Source organism: Rhinatrema bivittatum, chromosome 7 (genome assembly GCF_901001135.1).
Source record: "Rhinatrema bivittatum chromosome 7, aRhiBiv1.1, whole genome shotgun sequence".
Lineage (NCBI taxonomy): Eukaryota > Metazoa > Chordata > Amphibia > Gymnophiona > Rhinatrematidae > Rhinatrema > Rhinatrema bivittatum.
The window spans coordinates 35,544,716-35,561,677 of record NC_042621.1 but is presented as its reverse complement, the minus strand read 5'-3'; the positions used below and the strand labels follow the sequence as shown (position 1 = coordinate 35,561,677).

The following is a 16,962-nucleotide window of genomic DNA, read 5'->3' as shown; positions in this document are numbered from 1 at the left end:
CAGAGATAGTTGGTTGGACCTGCGTGAATTCCCGTCGGCCTCGGTTGCTATGGTGAGCAGGACTATGGTAACGGATAGAGTCCAAACTTGGTAATGCGCGCCATCTTTTAATTTAAAGAGACAGCTGGGGTGAATCGGGTCTGTTGTGTTGCCCGGAGCGCCGAAAAACTGCGCGCAGTCACGCTCCAGATCGGAAAATCCGGATGGCTTGATTGAAGTAGAGTTCGGTTCGGTTCGGTATTTAGGACATAAGTGTGCGGTGGTCCTAAGCATCCGGTGGGAAATCCTAACTTGCGGAAACAACAGAAAAGAGAAACAACGCCAGTGAGCTACTGAAGCAGTGAGACAGAGCCAGTGGGCTACTGAAGCAGTGAGACAGACAGAGCCAGTGAGCTACAGAGGCAGGGAGACAGAGCCAGTGAGTTACAGAAGCAGTGAGACAGACAGAGCCAGTGAACTACAGAAGCAGGGAGACAGGCAGAACCAGTGAGCTACAGAAGCAGGGAGACAGGCAGAACCAGTGAGCTAAGGAAGCAGGGAGACAGGCAGAACCAGTGAGCTACAGAAGCAGTGAGACAGACACACAGCCTATAAACCTTTGGGGGCAGTAAGACAGATGGACTTAATGAGCTACAGAAGCAGGAAGCCAGACACACAGATGTAGGGCATTATTTACTAAACTTATTTCTCACAGACACAGAATGAGTAAAAAAAAGCCTTAGTAAATCAGGCCATAGCTACAGAAGCAGGGAGACAGACAGGAATAGATGGTAGGGAGACAGAGAAACACATTGAGCTCTAGAAACAGGGAGACACCCAGCACTGAAACTTTTCATATTTTTTTAGCCCCGATTTATTTTGTGTGCGTGAAAGTGAGAAAGATTATGTTTTAGGAGAAAAGAGCCCTTGAAAAATAAAACTTTAACATATTAGTACTCAGGCTGGATTTTCCCAACTAGACTTCTTTGAACAGAGGGCGTGAATCCTGCAGACTTTTGTTTTTCAAACCTGACTTTTTATTACCAGAATGGCTCTATATGAAGTTTATTCTCACCCAACACGGATTAAATACAAAACTAGTATCTGTTCCAAGGCTACTCTGTTTATGTTGATACTTTTGGCATTAACCTACATATCTCCATTGCTGATGGCTTTTAGGAGTCAAGGTGAAGATAAATTAGTTATGTTTTAATTCTTCCTTACTTTGTATATAGCTGGCAGAATTCTGATACTCTTTTATAATGTTTCAGGTTTCTGGCTGAAACAAAGTACTTACGAGGAGCAGCCGACTATCCGTTTTCTGTATGAAGTACTATTGATTGTTTTTACTGGTTCCAGTGGAAGTTATGCTGCTTGGAGCACATTTCCAAGTTTCAACAGCCTGCAAGGTGACAACCTGAGGATCCCTTTGGTGGCGGTAGGTTATGAAGATATTGGAGCTGCAGTTAGATTCCATAGAATGTTTTGCGGTTTGAATTGGAAGCATGTTTATCTAGGCTATTGAGCCATACAGTATATATTCAAAATAAATCTGAATATGCAAAAATAAAACTTATTTATGTATTTATTTAAAATATTTATATGCTGCCTATATTGCAGCTCTAAGTGACTTACAAAAATAGTACATACATAAATGGAATAAAACAAAGGGAGAATTACTTTACTGTATTTTATAACCTGCATGTAAATGATATGTGCAGGTTGTAATATACAAGTACATATGCGCATGTAAAAACCGTGAGCCATGTAAGTTCAGACCTATCCAGAAAAGTAGCAACAGTTATCTAGATAAGTTAAGAACATAAGAAATTGCCATGCTGGGTCAGACCAAGGGTCCATCAAGCCAAGCATCCTGTTTCCAACAGAGACCAAACCAGGCCACAAGAAGCTGGTAATTACCCAAACACCAAGAAGATCCCATGCTACTGATGCAATTAATAGCAGTGGCTATTCCCTAAGTAAACTTGATTAATAGCAGCTAATGGACTTCTCCTCCAAGAACTTATCCAAACCTTTTTTGAACCCAGCTACACTAACTGCACTAACCACATCCTCTGGCAACAAATTCCAGAGCTTTATTGTGCGTTGAGTGAAAAAGAATTTTCTCCGATTAGTCTTAAATGTGCTACTTGCTAACTTCATGAAATGCCCCCTAGTCCTTCTATTATTCGAAAGTGTAAATAACCGATTCACATCTACTCATTCAAGACCTCTCATGATCTTAAAGACCTCTATCATATCCCCCCTCAGCCGTCTCTTCTCCAAGATGAACAGCACTAAACTCTTCAGCCTTTCCTCATAGGGGAGCTGTTCCATCCCCTTTATCATTTTGGATGCCCTTCTGTGTACCTTCTCCATTGCAATTATATCTTTTGTGAGATGTGGCGACCAGAATTGTACACAGTATTCAAGGTGCAGTCTCACCATGGAGTGCTATAAAGGCATTATGACATTTTCTGTTTTATTAACCATTCCCTTCCTAATAATTCCTAACATTCTGTTTGCTTTTTTGACTGCTGCAGCACATTGAACTGACGATTTTAAAGTATTATCCACTATGATGCCTAGATCTTTTTCCTGGGTGGTAGCTCCTAATATGGAACCTAACATCGTGTAACTACAGCAAGGGCTATTTTTCCCTATATGCAACATCTTGCACTTGTCCACATTAAATTTAATCTGCCATTTGGATGCCCAATCTTGGTCCAGTCTTGCAAAGTCCTCCTGTAATGTATCACAATCCGCTTGTGATTTAACTACTCTAAATAATTTTATATCATCCGCAAATTTGATAACCTCACTCGTCGCATTCCTTTCCAGATTATTTACATATATATATATATATATATATATATATATATATATATATATATATATTGAAAAGCACCGGTCCAAGTACAGATCCCTGAGGCACTCCACTGCCCACTCCCCTCCACTGAGAAAATTGACCATTTAATCCTACTCTCTGTTTCCTGTCTTTTAACCAGTTTGTAATCCATGAAAGGACATCTCCTCCTATCCCATGACTTTTTAATTTTCTTAGAAGCCTCTCATGAGGGACTTTGTTAAATGCCTTCTGAAAATCCAAATACACTACATCTACCGGTTCACCTTTATCCAACTGTTTATTAACTCCTTCAAAAAAATGAAGCAGATTTGTTAGGCAAGACTTCCCTTGGGTAAATCCATGTTGACTGTGTTCCATTAAACCATGTCTTTCTATATGCTCTACGATTTTGATCTTGAGAATAGCTTCCACTATTTTTCCCGGCACTGAAGTCAGTTTCTCACTGGTCTATAGTTACCCGGAACACCCCTGGAGCCTTTTTTAAATATTGGGGCTACATTGGCCACCCTCCAGTCTTCAGGTACAATGGATGATTTTAATGATAGGTTACAAATTTTAACTAATAGATCAGAAATTTCATTTTTTAATTCATTCATACCTTCTGGTCCAGGTGATTTGTTACTCTTTAGTTTGTCAATCTGGCCTACTACATCTTCCAGGTTCACAGTGAATTCGTTCATCACCCCTGAAAACCATCTCCGGAACTGGTATCTCCCCAACATCCTCATTAGTAAACGTGGAAGCAAAGAATTCATTTAGTCTTTCTGCAATGGCCTTATCTTCCCTAAGAGCCCCTTTAACCCCTCGGTCATCTAATGGTCCAACTGACTCCCTCACAGGTTTCTTGCTTCAGATATATTTTAAAAAGTTTTTATTATGAGTTTTTGCCTCTATGACCAACTTCATTTATTTTATTTATTTAAAAATTTTATATACTACAAATTATAAATACAATTGAACTAAGTAGTGTAAATAAAACATAGATTACTAAAATAACATAAACAACAAATAATTTAAATATTCATGAAAGCTTTGTTAAATAAAAATGCTTTTAACTGTTTATGAAAACCTAGCCATTTAAATCTGAAAAGTGCTACTTGTCCATCTAAATAGCACTTTTTGGACTTATCTGGCTATGTAAGATAGCCAGCCAATCCAGATAAAAAGAGCACTATTTATCTGGATACATTCAAATTTGGCCACCTCTAAGTAGCAGCAAAGATGCCACTTACCTGGATAAGTTGGAATTTAGCCAGATAAGTGTGTGGAAATGATATAGGAGGAATAGCCTAGTGGTTAGAGCAGTGGGCTTATGAACCAGGAGACCAGGGTTCAAGTCTCCTTCTTGTGACCTTGGGCAAGTCACTTTACCCTCCATTGCCTCAGGTACAAACTTAGATTGTGAGCCCTCTGGGGATAGAGAAATACTTACAGTACCTGAATGTAAACTGATGTGATATCTCAGATCAAATGTCAGTACATAAAAATAATAAATAAAATAATATCTACATATTTGTACTTTACATTTTAAAGGGATATGTGAATAAATTTTACTCACTTTATTTAGATACATTTACCCCCTGTAAATCGGCTTTTACACATGTAAGTCAGGGAACTTTATAACATGCACACAGCAATGAAATAACCAGTTTTACCAATTAGTCTACCAGTTCACCCAGTCCATCTGCAGCCCATGAAGACCTAAAGTTTCCCCATTTCATCCAGGCCCCCCCCCCCCACCCAATCATTTTTTTCACTTTAAAGATGTTTATGATCACTTACACCAGATTTTGAGCAGGAGTAAATATGCACAAGTAAGACTTTGACGCATCAGTTTGGTAGGTTGTAAAATAGCAACTTATGTGCATAAATGTTGGCCTCTCCCCAAAATGCCCCTTCTTTACACATGCAGATTTACTTGCTGTCTTCGATTTATACACATATATGCCATTTTACAAACGCATGTGCTATTTTTCATGTGCTCATGGAAACATAGAAATGACGGCAGAAGAAGACCAAACGGCCCATCCAGTCTGCCCAGCAAGCTTCACACATTTTTTCTCTCATACTTATCTGTTTCTTTTAGCTCTTGGTTCTATTTCCCTTCCTCCCCCACCATTAATGTAGAGAGCAGTGATGGAGCTGCATCCAAGTGAAATATCTAGCTTGATTAGTTAGGGGGTAGTAGGGGTAGTAACCGCCGCAATAAGCAAGCTACACCCATGCTTATTTGTTTTAACCCAGACTATGTTATACAGCCCTTATTGGTTGTTTTTCTTCTCCCCTGCCGTTGAAGCAGAGAGCTATGCTGGATATGCATCTAAAGTTAAGTATCAGGCACATTTGATTTGGGGTAGTAACCGCCGTAACAAGCCAGCTACTCCCCGCTTTGTGAGTGTGAATCCTTTTTTCTTCTCCCCTGCCGTTGAAGCTATGCTGGGTATGCGTGAAGTATCAGTTTTTCTTCTCCCCTGCCGTTGAAGCAGAGAGCTATGCTGGATATGCATCTAAAGTTAAGTATCAGGCACATTTGATTTGGGGTAGTAACCGCCGTAACAAGCCAGCTACTCCCGGCTTTGTGAGTGCAAATCCTTTTTTCCACATTTCCTCTTGCTGTTGAAGCTTAGAGTGATGTTGGAGTCACAGTAACCATGTGTATGTTTATTGAATAAGGGTATTGTGTCCAGGCAGTAGCCATCATTCTGGCGAGTCACCCACTCTTCATTGGCGGCCTCTTGACTTTATGGATCCACAGTGTTTATCCCACGCCCCTTTGAAGTCCTTCACAGTTCTGGTCTTCACCACTTCCTCCGGAAGGGCATTCCAGGCATCCACCACCCTCTCCGTGAAGAAATACTTCCTGACATTGGTTCTGAATCTTCCTCCCTGGAGCTTCAAATCGTGACCCCTGGTTCTGCTGATTTTTTTCTTATGGTAAAGGTTTGTCGTTGCCTTTGGATCATTAAAACCTTTCAAGTATCTGAAAGTCTGTATCATATCTCCTCTGCTCCTCCTTTCCTCCAGGGTGTACATATTTAGATTCTTCAATCTCTCCTCGTACGTCATCCGATGAAGATCCTCCACCTTCCTGGTCGCCCTTCTCTGTACCGCTTCCATCTTGTCTTTGTCTTTTTGTAGATACGGTCTCCAGAACTGAACACAGTACTCCAGGTGAGGCCTCACCAAGGACCTGTACAAGGGAATAATCACTTCCCTTTTCTTACTTGATATTCCTCTCTCTATGCAGCCCAGCATTCTTCTGGCTTTTGCTATCGCCTTGTCGCATTGTTTCACAGACTTCATATCATTAGACACTATCACCCCAAGGTCCCTCTCCTGCTCCGTGCACATCAGCCTTTCCCCCCCCATCGAATACAGTTCATACGGATTTCCACTCCCCATATGCATGACTTTGCACTTCTTGGCATTGAATCTCAGCTGCCATATCTTCGACCACTCTTCCAGTTTCCTTAGATCCCGTCTCATTCTCTCCACTCCTTCCGGCGTGTCCACTCTGTTGCAGATCTTAGTGTCATCCGCAAAAAGACAAACCTTACCTTCTATCCCGTCCGCAATGTCGCTCACAAAGATATTGAACAGGACCGGTCCCAACACCGATCCTTGCGGTACACCACTTAAAACCGCTCTCTCTTCAGAGAAGGTTCCATTTACCATCACACATTGTCTTCTGTCCGTCAACCAATTTGCAATCCAGGTCACCACCTCGGCACTCACTCCCAAGCTTCTCGTTTTATTGACCAGTCTCCTGTGCGGAACCGTATCAAAAGCTTTGCTGAAATCCAAGTATATGATATCGAGTGCTCTTCCTTGATCCAATTCCTTGGTTACCCAGTCAAAAAAGTCAATCAGATTTGTTTGACAGGATCTTCCCCTGGTGAATCCATGTTGCCTCTGGTCCATCAATTCTCCAGACTGTAGATAGTTCACTATTCTCTCTTTCAGCAGTGACTCCATTACTTTTCCCACCACCGAAGTGAGGCTAACCGGTCTGTAGTTGCCAGCCTCCTCCCTGTTCCCACTCTTGTGAAGCGGGACCACCACCGCTCTTCTCCAATCACTCGGCACCACTCCCGTTTCAAGGGATCTATTGAACAGGTCACACAGCGGACCCGCCAGAACATCTCTGAGCTCCCTCAATATCCTTGGATGAATCCCATCAGGCCCCATGGCTTTGTCCACTTTCAGGTTCTTTAGCTCTTCCCACACATTTTCTACTGTAAAAGGATTTTCATCTATTCCATTTCCTTCCAGTTTCTTGTTGTGTAGAGATGGTCCTTCTCCAGGGTCTTCTTTAGTGAACACAGAGCTGAAGTATTCGTTTAATATTTCTGCCATTTCTTCGTCTCTCTCCACACATTGATCATTATCACCTTTCAATTTCACTATACCACTTTGGACCTTTCTCTTTTCGCTGATGTATCTGAAAAATGTTTTGTCACCATTTTTTATCTCCTTGGCAATCCTCTCTTCCGCTTGACTTTTTGCCAACTTGATTAATTTCTTTGTCTCCCTCAGTTGAATCAAATATTCTTCTTTGTGTTCCTCCCTTTGGGATCTTTTATATTTCTTGAATGCTGTTCTTTTAGCTTTAATTTTGTCAGCCACCTCCTTTGAGAACCAGATAGGTTTCAATTTTCTTTTGCTTTTCTTTACATTTCTAACATATAGAGTAGTTGCCTTGGTGATTGCTCGTTTTAGATTGGTCCACTGCTGCTCCACATCTCTCTCGTTCTCCCATCCTTTTAGTTCTTCCTCCAGGTACTTACCCATTTCCTCAAAGTCCGTGTTTTTGAACTGTAAAACTCGGGTCTTTGTGGTTCTTTTCCCTATTCTTTTAGTGATATTAAACCATACCGTTTGATGATCACTGGTGCTGAGGTGGGTGCCCACCTGGACATCGGAGACATTATCTCCATTAGTGAGCACTAAGTCGAGTATAGTTCCTTCTCTCGTGGGTTCCAACACCATTTGTTTGAACAAAGATACTTGCATGGCATCCACTATTGCTCTACTATTTTTAGTTTCTGCAGATGGGATTTTCCAGTCTACATCTGGCATATTAAAGTCACCCACGATCACCACTTCTCCCTTCTTACCTATCTTATGGATGTCTTCAACCAGAACTCTGTCCAGCTCTTCCTTTTGGTTTGGAGGCCTATAAACCACTCCAATATAAATGGATGCTCCGTCATCTTTTTTTAGGTCGACCCATATTGCTTCTTCCTTGCCCCAACTTCCTTGCAGCTCAGATGCTTGGATGTTGTTTCTGATATAAAGAGCCACACCTCCCCCTTTTCTATCCTCTCTGTCCTTCCTTAATAAGTTATAGCCTGGTATTGTTGTATCCCAGTCATGAGATTCTGTGAACCATGTCTCTGTGATAGCAACAATGTCCAATTCTGCCTCAGCCATTAGGGCCTGCAGATCTGGGATTTTATTTCCCAAACTATGAGCATTTGTGGTCATAGCCTTCCAGGTACTCTCTTTAAGGTTATTGCTTTTCCTGGACTCCTTATGAGATTTTATTTGAGATTTGTCATTCACTTCACTCTTTCCTTTTGCAGTTGTGCCACTGTTGACAGAGTTATCCATCTCAATTAGATTTTTCTTTTGGTTATGGATCTTGAAATTCTGCATGCATTGTGTTTGTTTTCTCTTTTCTGGTAACACTTCAATGTTTTTCTCAAGAACTTCTTCAGTTTCTAATATAGAGAAGGCTTTTTGTTCTTTTTGCATTTGGTACATTGTGTGTCTCCTCATCACAGGTCTAATTCTACCAGAGCCCACTGTATTCCTGGATTTTAAATAATTTCTTAATGACCTGTTTGAGTGGGAGGGTGTACCTGTTGGTTTTCATCTTTTGAAAATTCACCTCAAAGGCAATAACTGGACAATGTCACAAAAAGGCAGCATAAGCTTCTAACAACTTACTCAGAAAAAGCTAGCTGAAAAAGGAAGTATTCCAGCAAATAGTGTTTCACAACAACTATCTCAGAATGGGTGCGGGTACTGGGTCTGGCCCTATTTAATCAGTCATAAATAACTGATCTGGAAGGGATATTGATACCAATATATTTATTTATTTAACACTTTTATATACCCAAGTTCGGATGGACATCACATGGGTTTACATAGAACGGATAGAGGGGAGGAAATGGAAAAGATCAGGGTAGAAAGTTACATTATAACAAATAACTGTTTGAACTAATATGGCAACGAGTAGAGGTTAAAGGATAGTGGAGGAAGGATAGGCAAAGAGGGGGTGAAGCAGTAGAAATAAAGTAACTGGAGTATGTATATATATATATATATATATATATATATATATATATATATATAGTAACAAAAACACTCCTAATGGAGTGGAATACAAGCACATATCAATATTTCACAAATAATTATTTTTATTATCGTCAGAAAAATATCCAAAAACATTCATATTACATTTACCATTCATAAAATATACAATTTATACTTATATATTTTTCACAACAAATATCAATTAAAAACATCCCCACTCATACTCGTGCACACTCAAACACACTGATTCCACTCATAAAAAATACTCATATTACATGAGAACTCACCAAATCTAATCAATATACACTTTGTTCCTCAATCTTTTCTTTACATCAGTCCCTTGATCTTTCCACCAATCCCTTTTCTTTGCATCAATCGTACAATTTATTCCTCAGTTTTTTGCTTTATATCAATCCCTAGGTCTTTCCACCAATCCCTTCTTTTTATTTTTAATGTCTTGATTTTTCCACCAATCCCAACAGGGCCCTCGTTTCACCTCACGGCTTCGTCAGGGGAATTTGAAAGCAGTTATTGACAAACAGTAATTCTCAATGTGATGCTATCTACAACAACTTAGGGGCGTTCATTTATACATTTTCTTTCAAACCAATACCCTTTCGATGTTCTTGATATCCCACTATTGTTTAAATATTCTGCCGTATTTGTAGATACACCACTGGTCTTTCTTGGAACTCTAACTTCACTTGATTGAAACTCAATTTCCTTATTCTTATAATCACAGACCACTGTCTTCAAGCCTCACATCGATCATCAAAAATACATTATTTTTCTCTTCAATTCACCAAGCGCCTTTCTTCTTCTGGCTACTGCCGATATCCTCCACATATCTCAAAACTTCATACTTCCATTGCGTATTATCCACAGCGGTTTCATCTCAGAACGCTTAATCCCTCATGCCTCCATTTGCCATTCTCATGGCTTTACAAACACGGACACGCTTTACACGGCTTTACACATGCGGACATCAAACTGAGGACATCAAATTTTGTTAGTTTGTAAACTTTGTTCAACACACAATCGTACAAATGGATCTGGACATTCAAGGGGAGTAGGCAGATCAGTAGTAGATTAATTGTGGAGTGTCACAAATGTTCTGATTTTTTAGGATATCCACAATGAATATGCGGGAGATGAGTGCATGCAAATGTAACTCGTGTATATTTGTTGCCTACCTATGGACTAGTGCATAGTAGTATACATAAAATAAAACGAAAAGCATATAGAATATTCTCAGGAAAAAGATATGGAAATTCTAATAAACAAATACAGCCTCAAATATTTTAAGAGTCCACCAATAAAATGCAAAGGACATTAGAAATTAATCACAGAAATGTCCTCAAATCACTCTGCTTTTATCTATATTGTACTTAGTTTTTAATGGATGCAGCGGCAAGACTGATATCTGCACGGTCTATGCATGGCAATTTCTTTCCAGTATTGATAAAATTACATTGGTTCACAGTCCATGAAAGAATTCTCTACAAATTTGCCATTTTAGTTCATAATTTTCTGACCTTAGACTCTTTCCCATGGGTCAATGCCCTTGTACAGTCTACAATCCCACCTATGCCTTACGATCTCAGGAGAGTCGACTGCTTGATATTCCATCTCTGCTCGGTTGGTTGAGACCTGAGAATGCACATTTTCAATAGCAGCTCCATCTTTTTAAAATTCTTTCTTGTGAATTGCGCCTTGTTTCCTACTCTAAGATCTTTAAGAAAATGTTAAGAACATAAGAAATTGCCATACTGGCTCAGATCAAGAGTCCATCAAGCCCAGCATCCTGTTTCCTTGTGGCCAATCCAGGCAACAAGTACCTGGCAAGTACCCAAATACTAAGTAGATCCCATGCTACTGATGCCAGTAATAGCAGTGGCTATTCTCTAAGACAACTTGATTAATAGCAGTTAATGGACTTCTCCTCCATGAACTTATCCAAACCTTTTTTAAACCCAGCTACACTAACTGCACTAACCACATCCTCTGGCAACAAATTCCAGAGCTAAATTGTGCGTTGAGTGAAAAATAATTTTCTCTGATTAGTTTTAACTGTGCCCCATGCTAACTTCATGGCATGCCCCCTAGTCCTTCTATTATCCGAAAGAGTAAATAACTGATTCACATTTACCCGTTCTAGATCTCTTATGATTTTAAAGACCTCTATCATATCCCCCCTTAGCCATCTCTTCTCCAAGCTGAACAGCCCTAACTTCTTTAGCCTTTCCTCACAGGGGGGTTGTTCCATCTCCTTTATCATTTTGGTCGCCCTTCTCTGTACCTTCTCCATCGAAACTATATCTTTTTTGAGATGTGGAGACCAGAATTGTACACAGTACTCAAGGTGCGGTCTCACAATGGAGCAATACAGAGGCATTATGACATTTTCCGTTTTATTCACCATTCCCTGCCTAATAATTCCTAACATTCTGTTTGCTTTTTTGACTGCCGCAGCACACTGAGCTGACGATTTCAATGTATTATCCACTATGAAGCCTAGATCTTTTACCTAAGTGATAGCTCCTAATATGGAACCTAACGTCATATAACTATAGCATGGATTATTTTTCCCTATATGTATCACCTTGCACTTATCCATATTAAATTTCATCTGCCATTTGGATGCCAAGTCTTTCAGTCTCACAAGGTCCTCCTGCAATTTATCATAATCCACTTGTGATTTAACTACTCTGAATAATTTTGTATCATCTGCAAATTTGATTACCTCACTCATCGTCTTCCTTTCCAGATCATTTATAAATATATTGAAAAGCACCGGTCCAAGTACAGATCCCCGAGATACTCCACTGTTTACCCTTTTCCATTGAGAAAATTGACCATTTAATCCTACTCTCTGTTTCCTGTCTTTCAACCAGTTTTTAATCCACAAAAGGACACTGCCTCCTTTCCCCTATTCCTTAGAAGCCTCTCATGAGGGACTTTGTCAAATGCTTTCTGAAAAGCCAAATACACTACATCTTCTGGCTCACCTTTATCCACATGTTTAATAACCCCTTCAAAAAAATGAAGCAGATTTGTAAGGCAAGACTTGCCTTGGATAAATCCATGCTGACTGTGTACCATTATCCTCTGTGATTTTGATCTTTAGAATAGTTTCCACTATTTTTCCCAGCACTTATGTCATGTTCACTCGTCTAGAGTTTCCTGGATCGCCCCTGGAGCTCTTTTTAAATATTGGGGTTACATTGGCCACCCTCCAGTCTTCAGGTACAATGGATGATTTTAATGATAGCTAACAAATTTTAATTAATAGATCTGAAATTTCATTTTTTAGTTCCTTCAGAACCCTGGGGTGCATACCATCTGGTCCAGGTGATTTGCTACTCTTTTTAGCTTGTCAATCTGGCCAACCAAATTTGGTTGGCCAGATTGACAAGCTAATCTGGCCAATCTGGCCAACTACATTTGATTCGGTTCATCTGAATCTTCACCCTTGAAAACCATCTCCGGAACCGGTATCTCCCCAACATCCTCATTAGTAAACACGGAAGCAAAGAGTTAATTTAGTCTTTCTGCAATGGCCTTATTTTCCCTAAGAGCCCCTTTAACCCCTCCGTCATCTAACAGTCCAACCTACTCCCTCACAGGTTTCTTGCTTTGGATATATTTTAAAAAGTTTTTATTATGATTTTTTGCCTCTACAGCCAACTTCATTTCAAATTCTCTTAGCCTGCCTTATCAATGTTTTACACTTAATTTGACAATGCTTATGCTTTTTCCTAAGATTCATTTGTTTAACTCCAAATTTGGATGATGTCTTTTTGCTAATTAGCTTCTTATTTTCTACAGTGCTGTATTTAACCTTTTATAAAAAGATTTTAGTATGTATCTTGATAATCTCTTTAGTTTATGGCTGTGTGTTTTTAGTTTCATTATTGTACGTTTTTAATGTATTTATAATTATGAATGTTTTGGGATGTGAGCCATTGCAGAGAGCAGTATATAAACAGTAATGAAGATAATGATTGTATGCATTTTACCACATTAATTCAAATATTTAAAATATGTGGCAGGAAGTTGGCCATCCTTGGTACTTGTTACATCAGTCGGTACCTTTGGCACACACTACAGTCACTTTTAGTAGAATTGAGTCATGGGAATGTTACAGTAACTGCAATCCTAGAGATCTAGAAATTGTTTTACAAATAATAAATGTACTTCTTGTATCCTTTAGGCCAGAGAAGAAGATAAAAACCAGGATGGAAAAATGGATGAGTTACATTTTAATTTAGAGCTTCCTTTGCAACCCACAGAGCAAGTCCTGAGTGTGCAGCTTATTTTGACCTTTTCATACAAGCTTTATGTGAGTCTCATCAGCACAAAGTTTATAAATTGTTGTTAGTACATTTATGTAATATGTTTTTTAAAGCACTGGAGTAAGCTTATTAAGAGCTACATAATAGAAAATGCTTCTTTGAGCCTGTTTAGGTTGTTTCTATGGGGGAATTTCAATAGGTTAGATTATAGAATGTGTTAATTTTATCTATGAGACCAGGATTAATATCCATATTATTGGACACCAGCCCAGTGGCTCAGCTGTAGCAATTTATATTGCAATGCAGAAAACGTGAGAGCTCTTCCTATTCATGGCTGCTTCTCCTCTGGCTGGCCAGGGCTGGCGTGGCTGGCCGAAAGTAAAGTTCCAGATTTTGTAAAATGTACCACCAGACCTTCATTTTTTACATTTTATTTATTTTTTTAACCCAGTCATTTCTTGTTTTTCCTTTGGGCTTACATCTTAGTCAGAGTTGGCCATATATTTATGCTATGGCAGCATGAGCCTTCATTTGTAATATCCATAGGATCTTCTCTATCTGATATTCCTCACCTAGCCCATCCATCACAGTGACAATCCTTGGTCAGGGGCCACAGAGCGAGGTACTTTTGAACCCTGAGTCCGGCTAGTAGCCATCACAGTTGAGAGATGGCTGAGACCTCCTCCCCTCATTGGGTGCGAATGCTGCTGTTACCAGATTTCCTTTTGGATCTTTATACCAGGGGGATCGAAGCCTGTACCAGTAAGTTAATAGGATTAAAGAGGATTTGTATTTTAGATTTATTTGCCTTTCTAAACCTGAGCTAAAGGTGAGCTCCAGTCAGATTCAAAAGGAATTTCCCTGCTTCAGAGGACTTACAATTTGTTTGTACCTGAGGTAATAGAGGCTGAAGTGACTTGCCTACGGTCACAAGGAGCATCAATGGGAAAAGCAATATTTGAATTCTCAGCCTGCTGCTCCAACCACTAGGCTACTCCTCCACTGACACTACACTCTTACTCCATTTCTTATCATCCATGCCAGACCAGTCCAGGCAAGTGGGTTATGTCCTGCCGCCAACAGATGGAAACAGAAAAAACTGTAAGCTGACTTCACTTCCCTATAAAGATCTGATGCTGCTTTCAGTTCTTCAGTATTTTCTCTCTTTCAGCAGATGAAAGCACAGTGGTTTCTAAGGCATTGATTTCAGGAAGAATCAAGTTGATGAGTGCTTCAGCCTGCTCCAGCAAGAATTTGCAGGTCCTACAGGCTTGGCGAGCCTGCTCGATGAGAGGGAAAGTGTCCTCACAGGCAGAGTCAGAATCTGAATTTCCAGAGGATAATGGCAGGGCAGCCCTCTTGTCTTTATTACATCCCTGCTCTAAGCACTTCATTGTGGGAATGCAGGCCAGGAGAGGCTACACTTTGGACCCATGAGTTGAGAGCTATTATGGCTTCCTCCTGCTTGATGAAGGTGGAATACTGAAATGTCCCACTTGTCTGGACTGGTCTGGCATGGACAATGAGGAAGGTGACATTTTAAAATTACCGGTTAATTTTCTTTCTTTAAGTCCTGCCAGACAGTCCAGAATCCACTCAGGGAAGCTGCAGCAATCAAGGGCTCTCAGTCTGGCAAGATCAGAATACTAACAGCAAGTAAGTTGTTGCCCACTGTGAAGGTAGTTGGCATAATCATGACTTTGGTATAGGGATTTTCTGTATGTACCTGGATCATTCCAGACTCCTGGGTTTATGCATCCGTGCCAGCAGATGGCGACAGAGAAAGTTTAACTGACACTGCTTGATAAGCACTGGTGCCACCTGCAGTTCCTCAGTATTTCTCTGTCTCCAGCAGATGGTAGCTGGTACATTCACCTGCAGTTTCTGGTGATTTTTTTTTTTTTCGGACTTTTTTCTTTTTCTTTTTCCATTTCTTCTGAAGGCAGCACTAAACTCCTGTAGGGAGAGCAAAGTCATCCTTAGACTTTTTTTTCTCTGTCTTCATCTGTTGGCAGGGGGACATATCCCACTTTTTTGGACTAATGTGGCAGGAAAAAAAATAAAAGGATAAGTTTAAATTTCACCATATCATTATTGATTGAGACCATTTGTTTTTACATCATGACTACCACCTGGAAAACCAATAACCAGTAACTAAATTTTTACCCGAGGCATTGGAGATTGAAATAACTTGCCCAATGTCACAAGGAGCGGTAGGGAGATTTGAACCCTGGCTTCTCTGGTTCTCAGCCTACTGCTCTAACTACCAGGCTACTCCTCTACCCACCCCAGAAAAGGCTGGCCTTAGTGTATGTAAGGCCGAGGTTTCAGCCTAGTCCTAGGCCCGACACCTGGGCCTCAGCAGAAGCCCGACGCCATGGCCTGGCCTGGCCTGGCCTGGAGGCCAGGTCCCAATGCTGGAACCTCGGCCAGACCCAAGCGCTGATACCGCAAACCGACCTGGAGGCTGGTCCTGATGCCGGGACCTGAGCCTGGACCCAGGCTTGATGCCATGTCCCAACCTGAAGGCTGGGCCCCGATCGCTGCATTCCACAGGAGCATAGGAGGGGTGGAACTTGCAAAACTGAAAGTGGACAAGGCCATGGGGGCCTGATGAGGTACATCCCGGGATACTAAGGGAGTTCAGAGAGGATTTGGCAGATTCATTGAAAGACTTTAGTAAATCCTTAGAAATGGAAATGGTGCACCAAGATTGGAGGAGGGCGGTGATGGTCTTGCTTCACAAAAGTGGTAGGAGAGAGGAAGCTGGAACCTAATGGCCAGTAAGCCTTATCTTGGTGGTGGGAAAGTTAATGGAAATGTTGCTGAAGTAAAAGACATGCAACTATCTACAATCCAGGGTAGGGTCTAAGGCAACATGGTTTATGTCAAATGAATTTGATTTTTTTTTTATTGGGAACTAGAGAATTGGATCAAGGAAGAGCACTTGATGTGATTTATCTTGATTTCAACAAAACATTTGATACTGTCCCACACAGAGAAGGCTCATGAATGAGAAATGAGAAGCCTGGGAATGGATCCCAAGGTGGTAGAATGGATTACAAACTGGTTGATTGATAGATGACCGTGAGTGGTGATAAATGGAACCTGTTCTGAGGAGAGAAGAGTGATAAGTGGAGTACCTCAAGAATGAGTTCTGGGACCGGTTTTGTTCAATATCTTTGTGAGCAACATAGTGAAAAGGTTAAAAGGAAATGTTTGTCTCTTTTTGCGGATGACACTAAGATCTACAACAGAGTGGACACACCTGAAGGAGTGGAGAGAATGAAAAGTGATCTAAGAAAGCTTGAGGAGTGGTAAAAGATTTGGAAGCTGGGATTCAGTGCCAAGAAGTGCAGAGTCATGTGTCTGGGGGTGCAGAAATCCAAAGGAATTATACATGATTGGAGGCGAGAGACTGATATGCATGGACCGGGAAAGAGACCTCAGGGTGATGGTGTCGAATAATCTGAAAGCAGCAAAGCAATGTGATAAGAT

General features: G+C 40.5%; 1 protein-coding gene across 1 annotated transcript in view; it reads left to right on the top strand.

The window, feature by feature from the left end:
- Positions 1-102: 102 nt before the first annotated feature.
- The window catches only part of TMEM231 (transmembrane protein 231), a 66,312-nt gene continuing 49,452 nt past the window's right edge, over positions 103-16,962 (top strand). The window contains exons 1-3 of the mRNA XM_029608237.1: positions 103-1,166; positions 1,251-1,417; positions 13,383-13,511. Coding sequence (XP_029464097.1) covers positions 1,028-1,166; positions 1,251-1,417; positions 13,383-13,511 — 435 coding nt within the window. The 5' untranslated portion in view covers positions 103-1,027. The remainder of the gene's footprint in view (positions 1,167-1,250; positions 1,418-13,382; positions 13,512-16,962) is intronic.